Raw genomic sequence first — 21,355 nt, 5'->3', positions numbered from 1 at the left:
GGAGATCCGCCAACCTAGAAGAAAACATGCTTACCTTTAGGGGAAAGGTGAAGCCCATCGCACCTGAGCATCTGTCTCATTGTGATGTGCGGGTCGTCGTCGAGGAAGCCAAAGCCCGCCTCGAGACACCATTCCCGAAGCTGCCAGTTGGTCTCTGCGATGCACATCGCATGCCATCTTCCACGTCCGCTCGCTGGTAGGACAGAGGAGAAACCCACCTGTGCGCCCATCTCAGCACGACCCCCAGAGCGTGGTAGTCCACCATCAGCGTTGTCCAGGCACGCTGAGCAAGGAGTACCTATATCAAGGAAGCTGGGAAGTTTCCCTGAATCAGGCAGGCTATCTTAGGCTGATTTCTTGAGCTAGTGGAGGAGGAATCATTTGTCTAGGAGTAACATTCAGCAGCTATTCTTGTTGACGTTTGTGTGAGCGACTCAGGTAGGTTTTTAAATAGCATTTTAATGGCAACCTCCAAAACCCCTTTTGAATGTTGGAAAACATTTGTCTTAAGTGGTGCAATTAAAGCAAATATTTCATAACGTTTATCTGAACTGAGTGAAATTTAATGGAGCATTCCTGGCTGGAATGGACTAGAATAATGTATGCATAACTGCTTGAGATCAAAGAGATCCAGAAACGCAGGATAATGCTGATGTGTCCATCTTGTGCAATCAGCCTGTTCTGCGAGACTTGCGTTCGCTTTCATAAAAGAGTGAAGTCTACCCAGAACATGCTAACATTTGCCCTTCTTCCATGTAATGCATTCTCTTTTCTTTCCGCACGCTCAAGTTCCTCTCAAGGTAGCGAGGCCCAAGAGAAGACGATGGGCATCAGTTGTAGGGGAAGGGATAGAGATAACAGCCACCTGATGCTGTCTCTTTCTTCCCTGTCTATTGTGAAATGGACTGCAAGCGAGATTCAGGTGTCAAGTGTGATCCTCGGACTAGATCTGGGTATGGGCTGTGGGGTTTAAATGCCTACATTTTGCCAAAGAACTAAATTGTTCCCTGGAAGGTCCCTACCTACCTGGTGCTTAAGAAACTCATGGGGTTTTGTTTTTGTTTTTTTTTCACTTCGCAGTAAATGCTGTCAGAGCTCTGCCACCATGCAGAAACCATACAAGAAGTGAAGGAAAGCATCAGGTTCATCCTGACTCGAGCACAGTTTGCAGTGCTTGCTGCACTTCAGGGAGTGCTTATGGGCTTGTGTTGAAGGTCACTCAAAGGCAGCTACATTGCCTCATTTTCCAGGAGTCAGCGTGCAACAGGGTTCAATGGGCTGGGGGGAGAGGGGTGGTTTCAGGGACACAACCCAGCTCCCACCAGGCATCCCTTCGGGAGCCCATACACCTGCTCAGGCTGCTGCATGCTCAGCATTGTGCTAGGCACAGGCCACATTGTGCCAGGCTCCTGGCATCCAACCCTCAGCTCGTTTTGCAGAATGAGGATTTGAAGACGAGTGCAAGATTATGGAAAATTTCTAGAGCTGCTTCTCAGGCTTCCCTAACAAACGCCAACTCGCAGCAAGCGTCAGAATGGATGGAGGAGCCCAGCAAATGGTGCTTCGGTTGGCCGAGGGAGCTCAGAAGGCCAGTCTTGATGTGCAGTTTCTTTTTGGCAAGTTGCTCAAGTGGAGTCCTTTTGCAAGCGTCTGCAGCTCTATGCACAACTCTCATGGCAAGGACACTGTCCTGTTTGCCCCCAGCTTTCCAGGACTTGGATTGGCCTGGGTATGTACTGGTAATGTAAAAGCTAGTGAGCAAAGCCAGCACTGTTTAACAGAAAGCAAAAAAAACACAGCAGTCCGGTAGCAGAACTGGGTTTTGCAAGTGAGAAAACTGCCTTATTTTGCCTTGGGCAGATTGAGTCATAATAGGTAGTGGTGGCATGCTCTCTGAAAGACTGGGAATAATTACAAATATGGCAGATGAGATGCATGGATTTCTTCATCATGGCAGGACAGAGCCTGGTTGTTTGTGCCACAAACTCATTCAGATTTTGGAGCCAAAAATAACTGGAGCTGCCTCTGCAGCTTCTCCATGCCATGAGAGTTGTTTTCTTCATCCTCCCTTGGCCTCTGCCACTGCTGAGCGGGATTCGTTCATGCAAAATGTAGATTTTACTTGCTAGGTCCATTAGAAAGGCCAAACTGTTGCTTAGATGCCTGAGCCACTGTTGTCCAGCATGTTCTGTTGTCGCCTTGAGGCGGCCAAGCTGGAAGGAAGCATCACATGCCGCCTCTGAGAGATGAGATGAATTCTGCATTTGACTTCCTGCACTCGCCTGCCCCGACCAAGGCCTTGATCTTGTTTAAATAGGTCTGAACAGACTCTGTCTTGCTTTCGGCTGTTGCTTGCGGATCTTCCAGATTGCCGTGTGCTCTCGTGTACTGAGTTTGGCCAGCGATCAGTCATGGTGGAGGGACTAATTTTGCTCGCGCTTTCCTAGGGCGGCTGGTCCTTGGGGTTCTGCTGCGTTCAAAGCTGCTGATGCTGGGGGAAAACTTCCCATGGTGCCTGCTTCTTGCTGGTATTGTTCGTGTGCTGCGCCAGCCTTGCCGCAGCCTCGGAAACCCTCTTAAAGTCCTTCCACACGTGCTATTAGACGGAGTGTTTTTTTTTTTTTTTCTTTTTTTCCCCCAGCTATGCAGTTGGTGTAATAAAAGGTATCGCATCTTCCCAAAGAACCTTGCCTGCGTCCTTAGACTCACATGACTACAACCAAAAGCCCAGCAAGTTTTGGATTTCGAGGGTATTATCGCAACAGCTCAGACCAGTGCCATGGAACCATTCCTGTTCTGTAGCATTGATAGCATCGCTCTTAATGAGATGAAATAGCTTAGTTTCATGGGGTTTCTTCCACAGCACATGACGTCCAGGGGTCCTAAACCTGTCAGGTGGGTGGACTGCCATGTGGTCAGCTGGCCTGAGTCTCTGGGTAGACTTCCTGTCCCTGATCGGTTGTTCGATATGAGCCCAAAGCCTTGGTGACCATTGTCCTTGCGAGTATTTATTGGGGTAGGAAACGAAGAAGAGTGTCATGAGGGCATGGATTTTTCACAGCCAAATTGAGGCATAAAATTGATGAGTTGGTAAGTTATTTGTTCAAGCAGAAGAGCCTTTTGTGGACGGGGGTTGCTATCAGGACAGGCAAGATGCTGAGCCAATGATTTTTTTGGCTGGCGTGAGCCTGCAGAATGCTGCATTATTCAGCCGCTGTGTAGAGAAGTAATGAAGCTGCTTGCATATGACTGAATAAGACCTGCTGACATCCAAAGCACTAGCTCCAGCCATGCTGGGACGACTTCTTTTATCCTCTGCCAATTGTTAAGCGGGTGAAATTCCTTCAGCGCCCAAACCCTGCTATCCTTTTTGTGCAAGCGAGACCAAAGCATGCAAGAAGGACCAAAATATTAGTTCCACATTGGTGTGTTTTGTCCTTGGAGTAATAGGATTGTCTGAGAGGGACTTTGCGCTCTTGGGAAAGCGGCGGTATGTAGAACGTAAGTCTGGCCTTACGATTTGAAGCTTTTGCAAGTAAGTTTGCTAAATGGTTCCTGCAAGAATTGAAATCCAAAGCATCTTTCTGATGCTCCTCTCCAGGCTATGAGCTCCATCGCTTTCCTTTGTTACACTGACAGGAATTTTTATGTTAAAAGGGTACAGATGAAATAATGAAGACCTCTTTTAATGCATGCACATATCCGCATACTGCTTTCTGGCCTTTAAAATTTCTCCCAGCCTGCAGGGAAATAGCACCTCTTATTTTTTTCCAGAAATTTGTAGAAGTATACACTGGGCAGGACAGGAAGATTTAAAAAAAACTCAAACCCACAGCAGTTTTCTTTGTTTTTAAACATCTGTGTATAGGGTGTATTGCCACATCATATGAACATGTTTGGCAAAAACTAGATCTGTGTCTGTTTTTTCCTAACTATACATATTCTTATTCTCCCCAAAGTCGAGAGGAAACTTTCTGGGATGAGAGTCATTAAAGTTTAGTCCTCGAATGTTACAATTTCTGCCTTTTTGAGCCTGAGTTCACCCTACCTCTTTATTCATCTGATCTTTCTCTTGCACACCCATATACCTGATGTGCTTGAAGTCTGCTCTTGAAATTCAAAAGCTATCATGAAAAGCAGCAGCTGTTCTGGGGTTCAAAACAGGGTCATGCCACATGTAAAAGCTTGCTATTAAGAGGAGCAGAGAGAGACTTAATGGACAGTTGCCTTAATCTTATTCATCTCTCTTGTTCTGACTTTATTCAGTTATGATAGTATGCTTATTACTAATAATCCTAAAATAGATCACCCATTAAGAAGCTCTGTTGCTAATTAAATAGGAAATAAGGCTTATTGGATATTTTAAAAATGAAAATCAGTTTTTAATGAACCCGCGGGTTAAAGATGTGGGTCCTGTATCCATGATGGTACATACCAAAATTGGCCTCTTTGCAGCGAGGAAGAGTGGTTTGGGTGCAAGCAGAATGTGCCGGACAGCCTCGCATCTCAAAAACTGCAAATGAAAGCTATCTTTTCTGCCAGGTTTGCCAGCCTTGAGGAGCAAGCTTGGCTCTTCACTTCATGGATGTTGAAAAGGGATTGCAAATGCTTAATGCATTTCATCTTTTGTGTTTTTTCAAAGGGCTCGCATATGAGGCAAAGGAAAGACCTGTACTTTGCTGATGGACAAAGGAAAAAGGACTGGCATGACAAAGAAGCTATAAGGAGGGACTTGGAGCGCACAGGTGTGTAAGACCGTACCTGTTTATTGACAACGGTTTATAAAATAGCACAGATCCTTTTTTAGCCAGGGGAAGGTGGAACGACATGCTCAATGCCATGACCAGGGAGAGGTTCAGGACACTGTTTTTCCACATCGCTCTTGCTAGTTCAGAAGTGGTAATGAATAATGCAGCAATTTGGGCGGTCTGTGGTGGTGCTCTGAGGTGAGTGATACTTTAGAAGAGAGAAGAAACAGGCATCTTTATGAACTGGACAGGTATGGTAGACCCAGGAAAGGAGTAGAAAGTAGGGGAGGAATCCTAGGAACACAAGTCCTTATAAAATCTGCTGTTTGCATAGTTCGAGGCTTAAATCCAAATGCTTAACTTCTTTTACTAAAGGGCTCCAGTGGGGAGGGATGCTATCTATACATTTCCATGTATTTGCACAAACTGTATCATTCTCCTTGTAAGAGCTTTGTCAAGGTTGCTGTTGAATGTCAGCCTCTGTGCCGTGCTGAAGAACGAGACAAAGATGAGGAATATTTATACCCTGTGCAGGCACTTGCACCTGCGAACCAGAAGAAACATTGCGGATCCAATTTTGTTCCTTGTTGTCTTGAGTGTCCCTTTAATTCTGGTGTCAGAATGAAGAGCTTAATGCTTCCTATTCTCACGGGCAAGTGGTTTATATCAAAACGTGCTACCGTTTTTGTTTTTGTTTTTTAAAAAAAAAGGGTAAATTGATGCACTCAGCTTAGCGCGAAGCATGTTTCAGAGCTCACAATCGGAGCTAACAGGCAGTGGTGTTGGAAGAGTTCTCAGACAACAGGAAATGACTGCTTTCCATTTGATTTATGGCTCAGGCTTTGGCCTGGTTAAATACTAATTAACGGTAATGATGCATGTTTGATTTGTATCCATCCACAGGAAATGGAGAGCAAGGTAAACCATACCCAATGATGGACGCAGAGCGAGTGGACCAAGCGTACAGGGAAAATGGCTTCAATATCTTTGTCAGCGATAGAATTTCCCTTAATCGCTCTCTTCCAGACATCAGACACCCCAAGTGAGTACCACTCTGCACCTGCATGAGTGAGAGAAGCCTTCAGTTGTATTCCTGTGGGAATTTATTCTCCCTTTCTTATTTTGGACTTTCCTATGTGTGAGCCTTTCAGAACGGCAGTTCTGCTGCCTGCTATCCTGCTATACAGTGCTGGGCATCCTAATTGAGGCAAAAAAGTATAAGGGCGCTTGCTTGTGGGTGCACCTGGACAGTGCTGATTGACCCCAGCAAACCTACATTTATATGCAGAGCAAATGCTCCGTGAGCAGTAGTAGTAGCTTCCCCAGCCACTTGCCAGTACATCTCAACCCTGACCTGGAAGTGTCCTGCCCTTCTGTCTTAACCCTGAGGTCTTTTTTGGTGCCAGTTTTAATTTTTGAAGCTACTGAAATGGCTAGCAACTGCAGCAGTTACACAGGATAACTTCATTTTTGTTTATTTGTCCAGTGGAAAGTGGGTTTAAATGCCTGGCTCACTTGACAAACGACCCCAAAGAGCAGTCAAATAATGACTCTATTGCTAATTACCTGGTCTAGTTTTGCCCAAGTGACCAGTTGGAGTTGAGCTGCAATTTTATAAACCATGAATTTCCTGTGCAGTTCTACCATGATTCAAGTTTCCCAATCTAGATGCATTTATCTAGGAGAGGATACTAATTTTTTGGAATGTGTCAACAAAATCTGAACGATGTCATGAACTATGGTTAAGGGGAATTTGGTCAGAAATGCCAACGGCCTTATAATAACCTTTTTCAGAGATTGTAAAGCTGGCCATAAAAACCGGTTCCAGCTGAACTGTTTGGATTTGAACTCAACATGTTAGGATGTCTTTTCCTTTTCATAAGTCATATTTGACTTTGAACTTAAAGGATATTCTCCTTGGCAATTGGAATAAGTCTTGAGCGAGGATTTAAACCTTTTCTACTCAAAACCCTGCAGTGCTTTTTAATTGTAGAGTGCATGTGGTTCTTAATCATCTGAAGCTACCTTTAGCTATTGAATGCAAATTTCATCTATGAAAAGCGGCTTGGGGTTTTTTTTTCTCATCCTGATGGCAGTAATTTCATCTAAGACATCTATACTTGAAAGCAAATTAGACTTGAGGTTTTTAAAACTTTTTTTTATTTTCTCAGTTTTATCTCACTAAATCTTAGGCTTTTTCAGGCACCAATCAGAGCAAAAATGAGCAGCCTGTGCAGATGCCTTCCTTAAATTATAAGTATAAAAAAAAGGTGTTAATCCAGTCCCTCATAACTCATCATTTTGGGAGTGCAGCTCAAGTATTTGAAAGGAAAGGGATCAAATGGAGCATGTTAGGAGATCTTGTCTGGTTGGTCTACTTTGAAAAACCCCTGAGTGAGCTTCAGTGAACTTAGGCTCTGCTCAGCTTCTATTTATTTGGGATTGTTTGGGGCTTGGAGACTTTCTCAGTGTTAGACAATGCCAGTCTCCCTTCACCTGACGATTTAATATATAGGCTCATCCCTAATGGCGCATAAGGGGCTGATGCTGACTCCTCGCTACTATTTCCTTTCCTTTCTCTGTTTAAGATGTGGAAGTTCCAACTCCAATCCCCAGTTGAAATTAGTAAGTGAAGTGTCTTGGTCTCCAGCTGTTTTAAGATGTCACAAGTGATACCAGGGTAGAACATTCAGTTGTCTTCACCATGAAACAATCCCATCTCTTTCTTCAGTCGCGTCTTACTTGCTACTTACCTCCTTCTCAGCTAATAAAGGAGGGAAGGACCTGATGGACAAAAATTTCATCCTAGAAGCAGATCCATCCCGTGCACTGAAAGATGAGGATCCCTTAGGGAGAAAATATTTAGCAATCGTGTAAATACTCAGTGCTATATACTGCAAGAACAACTTAGAAGGGATGGGGGGAGAACGAACCTGGTGCAGGCAGCCCTGATTCTGTTTCCTCCAAACTCTAGTGTTTCACTTGGCAATCTTCATTTTGTGCTTTGCAGTATTTACTGCACGGAAGCCTGTAGTGACAGGACGATATATCTGATCCATTGAGCAGGGTTAAAATAGAGCTAAGGTAACAGGTTAATAATTGAAAAATCAAGCTGAGAGTAGCACCGAAAAGGGGAGAGTGCCGCAAATACGTGCAGCATTTTATAAATACTTAATCTTCCATATGCAAACCAATTCAGGGCAGCTTTGCAGACTTCAGACAGAAGCAGTGTCTGAGTTAACTGGAAATGCTTCCATTCATCACAATATAAGGCTTCTGATCCCTGCTGAAGGGAGCTTTGAGAGTCAGCAGTTGGGTGACCAATCGGTCGTTTCAGCAAAAATGCACCGCTACTGCTCTTGTGCACAGAATTAAAATATGCCTTTTTTTTCCTATTGCTACTGCCAGTAGCAAACCGTATTTTTGTACAGAGTTGAAGTGTAGTTGGAGGACGTGAGCGATCTTAATGAAGTTGAGCCAATTTTTCCCACCCTCCCCCAAATCGACCATCTGTAGTCTTCTCTGTCTGCAGCGTCAGTAGAGAAATGGCTGTTACAAAGCAAAGACTGTTCCAGGAGGATGACTGATGTGCAGGCTTTGCTTGTTGTACCCAAACTATGAATGCTTAGCAAAGAATGAAGGGACAGGTTTTTCCAATGCTGTGGAATTTATTGTTGATCACAAAGTTGCAATCGCTGAATCTTCTACAATTATGCAGCAAATCGTTTATCTCGTGCAAGTTGGCATGCGGACCAACCAAGAGTTTCACAAGCTGTTATAAAGACAAAACCTTTTGACCTATGCTTTATAGTCATCGCTTGTCATCGACAGCAGTGCAATTTGTGTTAAGACTATAAATACGAATATATTAATACAACAGATATGAATGAATGGAAGATTCCCCGAAGGTTTCAGTTATGTTGCTGTCGCTATCTACAAAGCCATATGCGAGTCCCCAAGAGGCGATTCAAGCATTACTCAGGTACACCATCAATTTTTGAGCTTTCATTGCTCTGTCTGTGTTTGTGAGGAATGATGCTGAGCACTCCCTCCCTGTACTCTGCACTGCTGCCAGCCAGCCTGCTTAATGATGGCTGTAATGACAAATGTGTTGATGCTGGCCTCAGAAGCACTCTTCCAAGTGGCACCTCCTCCTCCCACCCAGAGGCTCAAAGCTGCAAGAGAAAGAGATGCAATTATTTTGTTGCTTGTCTATCCGTTGGTGGTAAAAATTCACGGCTTTCCCCTGAGCCTGTCAGAGCCCATCGGCCCTTCATCCTCATCTGTAAGCACAGGAGGCTTACAGACGAGACCCTAACAACCTGAAAGCCTGTCTTGTCTCTCCAGGTATTAGCAATGCCACATGGCTTCTAGTAAGAGGAGCAGGTAGACTTGATGCCCAATCTCTCAAGCCCCAGCTGAAAACCGAGAGCAGCAGAGAACCCTGCTCCTCTTTGCAAGCCAGTCTGATCATTTAAACACAAGGAAGAGGAAAACTGAAACAGGCCTTTCTGATCAGGAGGAAGCAGCTGGTTGAGCAGGCCCTGACAGCCCTTGGAAGCAAATCCAGCTCTTTGGAATATGTTTGCAGATGGAAAGAGGTTGGATAATAGGTGCTGTGGTTGGGTGACTAGAGGCAAAGCATGGGTTGCTCTCACAAAGGTTTGTGTTTTAACCAGGTTTTCACACTACCCTGGAGGTATTTGCCCCCTTCGGTTTAATAATAGGTATCCTCTTGAATGGCAGAAACTGGTCCCTGTGGCTGTCTCCAGGAATGCATTCCTACAGAACACTATCCCAAGTTAGATATGTAGATATAGATCTGTATCTATCTAGATAGATCTAGATCTTTATGTTAATATTTAACTTGGGATAGTGTGTATATGTTTGTGTGTATATGTATATATAAATAATAGTGTGTGTGTATTTCCCTACCTTTGGAAAGCAGCTGCTCAGGAAAGTGTCCATCCAGCTTGAAATGGCCAAGTTTCAGCTAGGTGAATATTAAAAGCAAAATTTATAGTGTGGTATTAAGCCTCTGAAATGCAGGCCCTTTAAATTTGGGCAGCACTGAGCTTCTCAGCCTTTGAAATGATTCTTTTAGAGAAGTTGCTCTTTGAGACTTAAAGCAGAGGAACCAGAAAGTAGGCAAGAGACTTCTCTGTTTTGAGCTATAAAAGAGGCTACCTTTTAAAAGCAATTTTGGCCGGTGATGAGCTATCTTTGCACCTTAAATTTTCTCAGGTTAATGCCATTTAATTTTATGGAATGGGTACTTTTAGTCTGTTACTATAGAAAAATCACCACTGACTGATGAGAGTGGTGCTTTGTGGGTAAATATCCTAGCTATAATCGGGTGTTGAGGATTTATCCCAGTAATTGCTGTTGCAGTTCTGGTGAATTATTTTGTTTAGCTCATTGATACCTTTTTTTATCCATGTCTAGCTGCAAGAACAAGCTGTATCTGGAGAAGCTCCCAAACACTAGCGTGATAATCCCATTCCACAATGAAGGATGGTCATCTCTTCTCCGGACAGTGCATAGTGTCCTAAATCGCTCCCCACCTGAGCTGATTGCGGAGGTTGTGCTGGTGGATGATTTTAGTGACAGAGGTACAGTACTATCTGCCCTTACACCTACCTGACTAGATTCATAGGAGTACATTGTAGGGAAGCAGTTTGATATTTGCTGTGGGCCAAGTGTTAGGATTTCAATGTCCCCTGTGATATTTGCTGGCGGCATTAAGCCTTAAACCAAGATGAAAGTTGCATTTCCTTTTACTGCTGCATGGCTTTAGTTGTTGATGGCATCAGAAGTGCTTCATGGTGCTGCATACATGCTTGGTTCATTGCTAAGTAAAAAAAGATGCATGCACGTTTTTTTTTTTTCAGTGCGTGTTGACATGTACGATGGAAGTTCTGCTCCTACACACTTCACATGCAGTTCCTTAAATGTTGATTCCCTGTTTGCATTTTGAGTTTTTTCTTCCCCTGTACAAAAGATTTGCAGTTTTGGTGTGAATTTTTTAAGCCCATTTGCCAGGATCAGTTTTTGTGTGTTAACCTCTGTAGAAACATTTGGAAAATCCACAACACGCATATCTTGGCTTTGTATCCTCCACACTTGCCTCCATTTCTCCCTTACCCTTTCATTCCCCTTTCAAGTGCACAAAACCTCAAGGAGTGGAGATTGCACTGCCTGAGAACATTTGCTAGGGTTGGTTAAGTGTAGCCCGTAGGTTGGGACTGACCTCCCACTTGCCTATGGCATGCAAGTGTCTTGTCTCGGCAAACTGCTCAGCAAGAATTTCACAGTGCAATCCTCGGGTGAACAGTTGCTTTCTTCCCATCTTCATTTCTACAGACCGGTAAAATTGTTTCCTGCTTCTGCCCCTAATTGAAGTACGGAGAGGCAGATTTGACACCTTGAGACACATAGCCACCATAAGTTAAGCAAGTGCATATGTGGCACATCACCAGAAAATACAGCGAGCCTTGTGGTTGCAACTCTGGAGCTTAATTTGCAGTTGTGCCAGTCTCATTACAAAAGATCTTATGCTTTCTGAACTGTTTGGGCCACCCTGTGCTATGCTGTACAAATTAAGCTGTAGCTTAAGTAGAAGGGATAAAATTAAAAGCTAGTAGCTTTTATGCTTCATGGCATAAAGTGACTATCATAGGAAAGAATTAATTTCCTCACCCTCCAGTGTATTATACAGTTGAAAACCTCACAGAGTTTATACTTACTGATGCATCCAGCATTGTCCGTAGTTGGAGATGATAGAGCAGCTTTGTTGGCTCATCTGACTGGTCTACTAATTATTCAGTTTTCTCTATTTTAATTCTTAAAGAAGCTAAAGTCTCCGGCTTATTTGCTTCAAGGTTCTCTTAAAGCTTTTCTATACAGATGTGCACAAGGAATGCAGGGCTCTGTGTACGGAGGTGTTTTTGAGAGAGATTTCCAAGGGAAAAAATCCTGAGGTGAGAAATGGCTCCTATGCTTCTGAAATTCATGTAAAAAAATGCCCTCTGAAACCAGCCAGTGCATAACTGACCTGTCCCGTTGCCCAATAGCTACACTAATTCTTCTGAAGTGTAACTTCCAGTAGCTTGCGGGCATAACATGGTACTCTGAAAAGCTCATTAAGCTGTAGTTACGTGGCTTCGGTGACATTTAAAGCATTTTGAGACTAGGAAGAAAATGCGCTTTTAGTAGGACCTCTCTGCTGCTTTTCAGTGTAGCACACTAGAGGCAGGTTAGTTGTAACCAAACCAAACACAAGTTTGATTTTTCTACTGCCTGGTTAATCTTTGCGCAGGAGGATGGCTTCTGTCTAGGATGAAGAACATTTTTGTTTCTCTTCAAAACTTCATTTGTCTGTTTTGCACAGTGGCTTTTCTTGCTGGCTTCATCTGCTTTGACACCAATTGGTATTCTCCCTTAACCTCCCTGAAATGACTGCCAAATCCCTTCCTCTCTCTTTAAATAGAATTCTTCTGAGGAGGCAAAAGCAGCAACAAATCCTGAAATGGGCAGCTTGGATTCAGTTGTGTGCCTCTGTATTAAAAATTCATCCAAGACTGGCCCTGGGAATGAGCAGTCAAAAAGTGAACAGCTGAAAAATAACCACTGTGCATCTCTCCAGCAAAGCTTTCCCCTTCAAGTGTTTAAAGGGCTGTGTCGCTTCACTGGGCTCAGCCCCAGTGTGAGCACTGACATCGCTACAGGCTTGCCCGAATGTGAAAATGGCTGAGAATCGGAGACCATGCATCTCGAGACTTATGACAGCTGGCTCGGCTGTGCCAGAACATAAATAAGTGGGTGAGAGCGGTTGTATACAAAACCCCCAACTTATTGATCTGTTTTAAATCCGAGCAAATTCAGTCTGCTAAAATTTGAGCACTCCTAAGAATTGTGAGTAATGGCTCAGAGGCTTGAATGAAGCAGGTCTGGAAAAACTAAAAGTGACTCTGGTGGCTGTGCCAGTCATTAGCCCCATGTGCTTCTGCCAACGCACATCCCTCCTGAATTGCTGCCCTCCTTTTAATGCTGTTGTGATCAGGACTCTCTTGTGAAAAACACAGTATAAATAGTGAGTGAACCTTGTTCCAAAAAGCTCACAGCCCACAGAGGAAAGGCACATAGCAGGTGCAAAGAGCAACAGGCACACAGTGGATGTGGAGCGGGGCAGGGGTTCATGCATATTTGTAGGGATTTTTTTTTAAGAGGATTTTGTCCACAGGTCACTCCTGTAAGCAGTATAATAAAATACTGCACTCTGCAGCCCAATACTTGGGTTTTCTGAACTTGAGAGCACCTGTGCACTGTCTCCTTGATTTGTCTTTTAGTAACAGCCTTTAAAAAGCTGCACAGCTGCAGTGAAGCTGGCTGGGCATGGAGCCCCCAATCCAAGCATTTTGTGCTGTGCTGCTGAGCACGGGGCTCTCCCACGCTTACCTGGGCATTTCCCTGTTTCTGGCTCAGCTGTGCCATTACGTTAGTGCAAGTTTGTCTGCAAAGAAGGATGGCTTACATTTCTCACTTATTTTTGTGCCACTTTTTTTTTTCCTCCTCAGCTTCTCCATAGATAAGAAACTCTTTATATTTCAGGATAAAAAGCTACAGCAAGAGGGATCCCATTTATGATTAACATAGTTGGTATGGAAACGTGGCGAGAGCAGCCACAAGTTATTTTCCCTGCCAGATATTTAATATATCTGTTTTCATCCATGTTGAGCTTCCAGATGAAGGAGCGCTTAGGAGTTCCTAGTGCCAGGGTGTGCGGGGAGATGGGGAAGGCGACTGATGAGCTGGCAGAAGTGGTTATGAAATGGAAGAAATACAAATTTGGGTTTAATTGGTAGCTGCCATACTGCGGTCTGCAGCCTGCCATGAGAGCCAACTGCTTTGTCGTGTACTAATGGAGCTCTCAAACTAATGAATCATGGAAGTGTCAGCAGCTATTTATTTCTTAATTTGCTGGGGAGGGAGACAGTTTTGTGACCTTTAGCACTATACATTTTTCAACCCAAAACAGGTTGCTCTGACTGCACCAGGCTTTTTTAATATCTTGCAGGGAAAGCCTTACTAAGCAGGATTTTTTAAATGTTCAATTTCTCACTCCACTACCTCCTTTTGCAAATACAACGCTCTGTGCTTTTCACCCCTGTTGCTTTCCTATGCCCATAGCATAATGGAGCCAATCAGAAGCTATTCTGATCAAGCACATCAGTCAATAACCCATGGGTTGATCAGGATACTCTCTAAAAACATGTTGTTTAAATGGTCACTGTTGGAAAGTGTGCTTAAATATTTACTGAGGGTTTTGCACCATTGTGGGAATGCCCAGCTTGCTTTGCTGCACTCTTAAGTTGCCGTTCTTGTTGACACAGGGCTTCCTCTTTGGCCCGTTGCATGGAATTTGTAGCCCTAACTTTCTTCACCATGTTGTCATGATCCAAAGAGGGATTATGAAACAGTAGTTAAAAACAATTAATATAGTCTCTCAACTCTGTTATTGGAAAAATGTGACTTGGAGCTGTTATTTGAAAGCTGCTTCTACCTCAGGGGTGGGCAAAATACAGCCCAGGGGCCGGATCCAGCCTGCCAAGCCATTCTACCTGGCCCGCAGGGCCCCTAAAAAAATTTAGAAAATTAGTATTTATTTGCTCCTGGCTGCCTGTCAAAGATGACAGGAGACAGGGGCAGTAGGACCCAGGGGACGCCAGTGGCAGGACCCAGCAGCTAGGCCTGCCCAACCCCACCCCACCCCTAACCAGAAGACCCTGCCTAGCACCAGAGAGGAAAATGTCAAGCTTGCCAACACTTGTTAAGTGGCTCTGTGCCCAAAATAATTGCCTGCCTGTGTTCTACCTGGACACAGCCGGTTGCTAGCATTTAAGCCACATTCCTGGTAAAGCAACCAGAGCATTATAGTTCCTCATGCTGTTTCCTGATGAACCGAGTTAGTGTGTCTGTTTCTGAATAGAAAAGAACCCTTTCCTTAGGTGCTAGAAAATCACCCTTTCCTTGGGCATGTTTGCAATCATTTAGCAAGAACCACAAATGTTTGACATTTAAAGTAGGGTCAGTTGCTTCTGTTAGCTGCAATGGAGGAGCACTAAAATGTTGTTGGAAGATGGGGCCCCAATCTGTCCAACATACACCTCTCAGCAGACACTTTGGTATTCAGTTGAGTGTGCAGGTAGAGAGACTTAACGGGACTTGTGCATTTCCTGGGCCCTGCACACATCCACTTCATTATTGCAGGTGCTCATAAACCTGATAGCATTAGCCCTTCTGGGTGAGCAGAAAATCCAGATGCCTGAAGCGTGCATCATGACTTCAGAATTCCTGATCATAAAGCTTAGCTAAGGTAGCTCTACATGGATTTATGGCTTCATGTTTTAATTTCAACAGTGATTCATTAATTCTGATCTGAGTTAAATTAAGCTCTTTCATATCCTGGCTTGCGGAGCACTAATTACATCCCTGTGAGCCTGTTGTTATCGGAATGGCCCTAAGTCAACGAAGAGTCTCTTTCTCTTCCTCCCCCCTCCTATGTACATCATGCGTCTCCTGGGGACGGTCAGATGTCGAATTTGTTTGCCTTTTGATTGCTTTATAATGCTGCTGACTGGTAAAGGTGCCCATACTACTGTATGGGGGAAGTGGGCGAGGAGTTAATATGCAAGCCAGCTTTGCTTTTGCTTGGGTCATGGCCGAGGGAGCTAGTTATTTCTAGGTCACTGGTCGGAGCCAGGTCCTGACGGCAAAAGGTCAGAAGCTGTGATCCACCTGTGCCTCTTGGTCCTGTGTGAAGCAAATAGTTTGTCTCCTGTGTGTGCCCATGCAGTTGCACCATCCGTGTTGCATGAGCTGTCCTCTTGACCGCATTTCCACCCCCACGACCTTGCGGTAAGTTCACAAACGGACTGAACAGAAATAGGAGTGGCATTCGCACTGCCAGCAGCATGCAGACACACAACGCAGTTACTCTGGGGTCATTTGCTCTGGATTTTCCTCTCCCAAATTAGCTTCCCTTAACAGGTACATGCCTGCCAAGTTGGGAAGCTGCCCCTCCTATGCTGAGGTTGCACAGCCTGGTCTGATGGACATCAGCCTCTGGCTCCTTCTTTCTCCTCCCTTGTCCGTGCAGCATTGTAGCACTTGCAGCTGGGGAACACCCCGTGGGCTACCATTACGTGCCGGCAGTCAAACTCTTCTGTCCCGTCGGTGGTGCGTGTTGTTCGTGTTCTTTCGCAAGGAAAAACGCTTCCAGCCAGGGACGAGACTTGAACACCAGCAGAGTGCTGTTTTCAGGGAAGGGGAAACTTTGGAGTTAGTGAGTTGGAACATCTTGGAAGATGTCACTGAATTACCTGCTACACTTGTGCCTGCCCTTAATTCTCATTGCCACACTTATCCCAGAGAAGAAGTTGAGTCAGTCATCAAGAAGAAAAACAATCTAGGGGAGCCTGTGGTCTCTGAAATGCTACAGTAATTAGCGGCATATAAATTTTTCTGTCTGGAATGAAACAGCCTCGGATTTGGCAGCCCCGTCGTAAATGCAAAACATGGTGTATTTCTCCCTGTTCACCTTTCATAGCACTGGAAACTTTTAAATTATTCAAGATGAAGCTTTACTGTCTGCTGGAGGGCTGTGATGTAATTGCTGAAAATCATTTGAAGAGCTGTCTTGCTGTGCAAGCTGGCTTTTTTTAAAAAACACACCATGTGCAAATGGAAATGTATAAACCACGCGGGGGGTTCGCAAGCGCCTCTGATAAATCCTATTTATTTCACTACGCAGCTCAATAGAAGAGAAATCAATGGCTTTTGCTCGGCATTGAAACTCCGTACATCAGTCGCATTTCGATGCTCAGTCACTTGCCTGATGACTGACGTCCCGCGCTCGCTCGCTTTTAATGCAGCTTTTGTGCAACTGGCAGAGCGTGCGAGATTTGGGGATCGCCCCCTGTTAAGGAATGAGAAGTAGAGCATCATTTGGGACTCATGGCGGTGTTGTACCTTTGTTTGCACAGATCAAATATGAGACTAATAAAACTGAGAGCAGGCGTTCGAAGTGAGCTAAAAGCTCAAGTGAGGGGAGAGCGAACGTGGTTGTTTTGTGTTTTTTGTGTGCACGTATGTTGGTAATGGTCAAAAAAAGGGCTTGGGGTAAGTGCAAGGGATGGGACGGCAGTAACCTAAGGCTTTATTCCTGCCTCTAGGACTGGGTGGGGGCTCTCCTTGGGTAACCCCTTGACCTTGCACCTCCTGGAAGCTGGAACTGAGCTTTTTCCTTCTCTGTTGCCTAAAACTGACACTTTCTTTGGATCCTTTGAACTTTCTTATCTACCTCCAAGAAGGTTTTTTGTTCTGTTTTCTGCTCTGCAAATACAGCTGGAGAGTCATGGAAATATCTGTCCTTCTAGCCTCCCCCCGCTCCCATTGCCACCACCACCCCACCGTGTCACCTTGCCTTCACCGCTTCTTCCAGGTTTTATTTCGACAGCAAGCTGTGTTGAGTATTATAGACCTTGCCATTTACAGGGGACCTCGGTACTCTTAAGTTCTAGTTGAATATTTGTCCCAAAACTTTGAAAAGCATCTTGAAAATGCTCCTGCCACCTCAGGGGACAGCAGCTCTTTTCTCCGTTACAACCTTCTGCATACTCCGGCCTCGTAACCCTTTCCAGCTTCATCCCATGTTCTTGCCTTGTTTGTATGTCATTCGGGGCAAGGCGCAATTACCGTGGGTGGCGCTGTCACCTGTTGGGCCAGAGACGCTCACAACCAGTCCTTTGTCCTCATTCGGCTTGTTAGTCTCCTTCCTTCCCGTCCTCTTAAGAGCAATTTTTATAGATGCACAAAGGGAATTGCCTGAATAGGAAAGCAGGCGTGGGCAAGGCTGCTCGGGCAGTTGCAGCCATGTGGTAGTCTGCTTTCTCTCCAGCGAGCCCAGGCGTCGGAGCTGGGTAGGCGCTGTCAGAGGCGGCATGCCTCGAACCTACGGCCCGTCTGACAGCTGCGCAACATCAGGTGTGTTTCGAAGACGGCCCGAGTCCATTAGACGTGAGTGCTGGGTTTTAATTGAGAGAAACCATGTTTTTAATATCTCAAATGGGGAAAGGTTTAATGCTTTAATTTCTTTTTAATCTTTAAATGGAATGGCAAAGGATTTACCTAGCTAAAAGGATTATCTTTTCATCTGTAGACACAGCCATTTTACAAGGCCAGCTTTTTTCTCTCTCTCTCTCTCTCTCTCTCTCTCTCTCTCTCTCTCTCTCTCTCTCTCTCAGATGCACTGGAGTGCATGCGGTTAGTACATCTTTATAAATGTGCAGCAATTATACTTAGATCACAATTGCCTGTTGCCAGTTTGTCCTTACTAAATGTTGAATTAATCCTTTTAAGTTTCTTTTTTTTCTTTTTTTAACCCTTACAATGCTCTCCACTCACAGTTGACGTAAATCACACTAACGTGGTGCCTCTTCTAAAAATGTTTCTTATGCCAACAGTCTGTTTTTTAACATTATTGTATTCTGTGTTAAAGGATGTCAGCCTGTCTTTATTAGCAATGCCTAGTAACAAAACTCTCAGTTACTACTCAGAGGTTGCTTTCTCTAAGGACCTGTCAAAAGATCAATTTCCTTTCTTTTCTTTTTTGTAAATTAAAAGTCAAAGAATGAAAGCAGTTGTCTTCCCTTGGGAAGTAGTTCTAGACTCCTTCAAATTTATTTTGACTCCTAGAAAGGCTCCTGGATACGTTTTAAAGAGATGTGTGCCCTTGTCTTGTGCGTGCCGCACTTGATTGACACTCTCGGATATTGAAGGAAACTGGAAATATGACCAAATCGGACATTCCTAGGCTTGTCTTTTATTGGAGTGGATTTCTTTGTTATTGTAGAACATATTCTTGCTAATATTTTTGTGTCAAACCACCAGCCTCCCATTGCCTGTTCCTGGGCTCAGTACCTTATACTGAGATCTGACAGCGGGTGTGAGAGGTAGTTAATCGCGTTAGTCTGAAGTCAGGCAGAAGGCAGGGAAGAGATGCACTTTATAGACTAATTAAATCGGAGACATATAGCCTAAGCTTTCATGAGCCTGAGTTCACTTCATCAGATGCTGTGAAGGGACTCGTACAGAGCAGCACATCAGGTAGAGAGTGTGATTTGAATAGAAAAATGGGGTGGACAGAGGGGGGGCGGGATGGGGAGAGGCAAACGAGTAATAAACCCGTAGGGACAAAGGTTTCCCAAAAGCTAATCTGGGTAATGGGATAAGAATCAGTAGTCCTTGTTTAGACCACACCTAACACAGTCCAGTCTGTGGATGGCTCCTTGTTTTGCAGCTTCATAGTTGGGTTTGCTTTTAAAGTTTTGCCATATAATCAGAGGTCAGCGATGGAAAGTTCAGGAAGTTAGTGTTCTGCCACACCCTTGTGCGTCTTACTAGACTGGACGTCAGATTGATGTCCATTCACTTGTTCACGTGGAGGTCGCTCCGTCTGCCCAATGTAGACACCAGAGGAGCACCGTCAGCAGGTGACGGCATATAGGACCTCAGTAGAGCTGCAGGTGAATGAGCTTTGGATGTTATGATCCATGTAGTTCGGTCCAGCTTGCATTGCAAGGTCTGCTACTTCAGTGAGAATCAGGGTTTACTTGCCTGTTTTTGAGAGATGCCGTTCGAGTTGGGGGAGCCTGTCTCAGCTTTGTTCCTCGTGACTACCTTGAGACAGCCATCATTTTCCAGGAGGGGTTGGAGGACGTGAATGATGCTTTGAAGCTGGGGCTGTAGATGACAACCAGAGGGATTCTGCTATTGCCCTTGTCGTGCAGCTCGTTTTGTAGGTGGGAGCAGAGTATTGGAGCCAGAGTTGACGATCAGAGCTGCAATGATCTGAAGTCGTATTCGAACACTGCAAGCCCTTAAATGCTTTAGAAGGAAGGTGCTGAATGCATTGGCCATTTGTGTTAAGAAAGCACTTTTACTGGTGTGGAGATGGCTAATTGAAGGTTATGTTTGGTTGTGGAGCCTAAGTCCCATCTTCAAAAGGGATCATTGCTGCAAGTCTAATGAGCCTCAGGCCCATAAATCACCTGAGCACTTTTTGGAAATGTTACCCACCATCTAGAAGCAGCTGTCGTTCTCTGCATTGCTAAGAGGCAGCAGATCATTTATTGGCACAGTAGTAAAATTTGTGAACTAAGCAAGTCTGGCATCTTGGGGTGTCCCAGCGAAGTTAGCTAACGGTCCAGCGTGGACGCTTGCTTTGCCTTGCAGAGACAGTCTAACCAATTTATTCTCCCCATCTCCTCCCTCTGACTGCTATTTTATAGATGTGACTTTAGATTCCTGTTAATAACCAGTCGATCTGGCACTGGATCCAAAATCCACTGTAGCAATATGATCTCATTTGACAGATGTTTCATCTTGGAGTAATAGTGCCTCATTCTTTATGTGAACTCTTCCAACCTAGAAGATGGTTAGTATTATTTCTGCACCCAAATGTGCGTATGCCTTGACAGAAAGTCATTGAAATGAGAACTGGAGCATTTAAAATCTCATAAATAGCCAGAGAGCATTAAAAATATTGTCTGGGTTCCCAGGCATGTGAAAGGAGGCGTGAGTGTTGAGAGAGCCCCCAGTATCTGTTTCCTAGCAAACGTGTTGCAAAGCCAGGTATGTGTGTTTTATACTTACCAGCAGTTTGCTTTTTAGTTCATACAGATAATTAGTGGAAGATCAGTTGCCCACTGCTGGAAGACTCTTCAGGAGAGGGGAGCTATGGGGGTGGACAAAAAGGGTCCCAGTTTATTACAGTCAAACGATATCCTTCTAAGCTAATTACCATGCCTTTGGAAGGATGTCTGGCTAACTAAGCGAGATTTGTTTTGAAGCAGGTTTTTCATTCTTGTTACAGCTTATTAAACATCAGCTAACGACGTTGTTTGCTGCTGTGAACACTGCTATGTATGTAGCTTCCATTAGTGGTGGATTGTAGCAAAACATCTTTAATTTATTCACCTCACCTTGAAGTAAGTGTCCTCGTCTGCTAGAAATAAGATAGCGGCATAACTGCCAGCTGCAGTTCAAATCAGTACTTTCATGCTTTACAGCAGTTTCTTTGTAGCAGTTAATTAGAAATGTGATGCAAGCACCCTCAGTTATATTTTATATGTGTGATGTCTATTATCGATTAATCATAGTGTGTTTTCTAAACAGGTATTACTGGCAGCCTTGGTAAAGTAAGAGTTGTAATGCAGGGGTTTTGATAGAAGCAGCCATACTCTGCGGTGGAGCCCCTGAAGTTGGTTGGTATCGGCTCCGTTGGCCCTTGTCCCCGTCACAAAGCTTACTTGTAGGTACAGTCAGGAAGGAGATGGGCTCCCCTTCCTATGAGACGCTTGGAAATGGCAAGAACAGTAGAGCTCTTCTGATCAGCATTGCAAATCTTGGCTCTAGAAACTTTTGCTTAACAGCAAATTTGTTTAAATTTCAAAGCCAAGTTGTTTCAACCCCCAAATGTTTTTTAATTAAAAATCTTCGGATTGAGACTGTTGGAACCAGGGTGACACTTGGACAAATCTTTGAAA

The 21,355-nt window shown here is 44.4% G+C and overlaps 1 protein-coding gene across 1 annotated transcript in view; it reads left to right on the top strand.

Annotated features, from left to right (window-relative positions):
• Positions 1-21,355, top strand: part of GALNT10 (polypeptide N-acetylgalactosaminyltransferase 10) — a 125,922-nt gene that overhangs the window by 62,043 nt on the left and 42,524 nt on the right. Inside the window, exons 2-4 of the mRNA XM_019506098.1 lie at positions 4,643-4,745; positions 5,652-5,790; positions 10,194-10,360. Coding sequence (XP_019361643.1) covers positions 4,643-4,745; positions 5,652-5,790; positions 10,194-10,360 — 409 coding nt within the window. The remainder of the gene's footprint in view (positions 1-4,642; positions 4,746-5,651; positions 5,791-10,193; positions 10,361-21,355) is intronic.

Source organism: Gavialis gangeticus, unplaced genomic scaffold (assembly GCF_001723915.1).
Source record: "Gavialis gangeticus isolate Ggan-Ray unplaced genomic scaffold, GavGan_comp1, whole genome shotgun sequence".
NCBI lineage: Eukaryota > Metazoa > Chordata > Crocodylia > Gavialidae > Gavialis > Gavialis gangeticus.
Note: the sequence above shows the minus strand (reverse complement) of the source record. Positions and strands in the feature narration are given on the sequence as shown.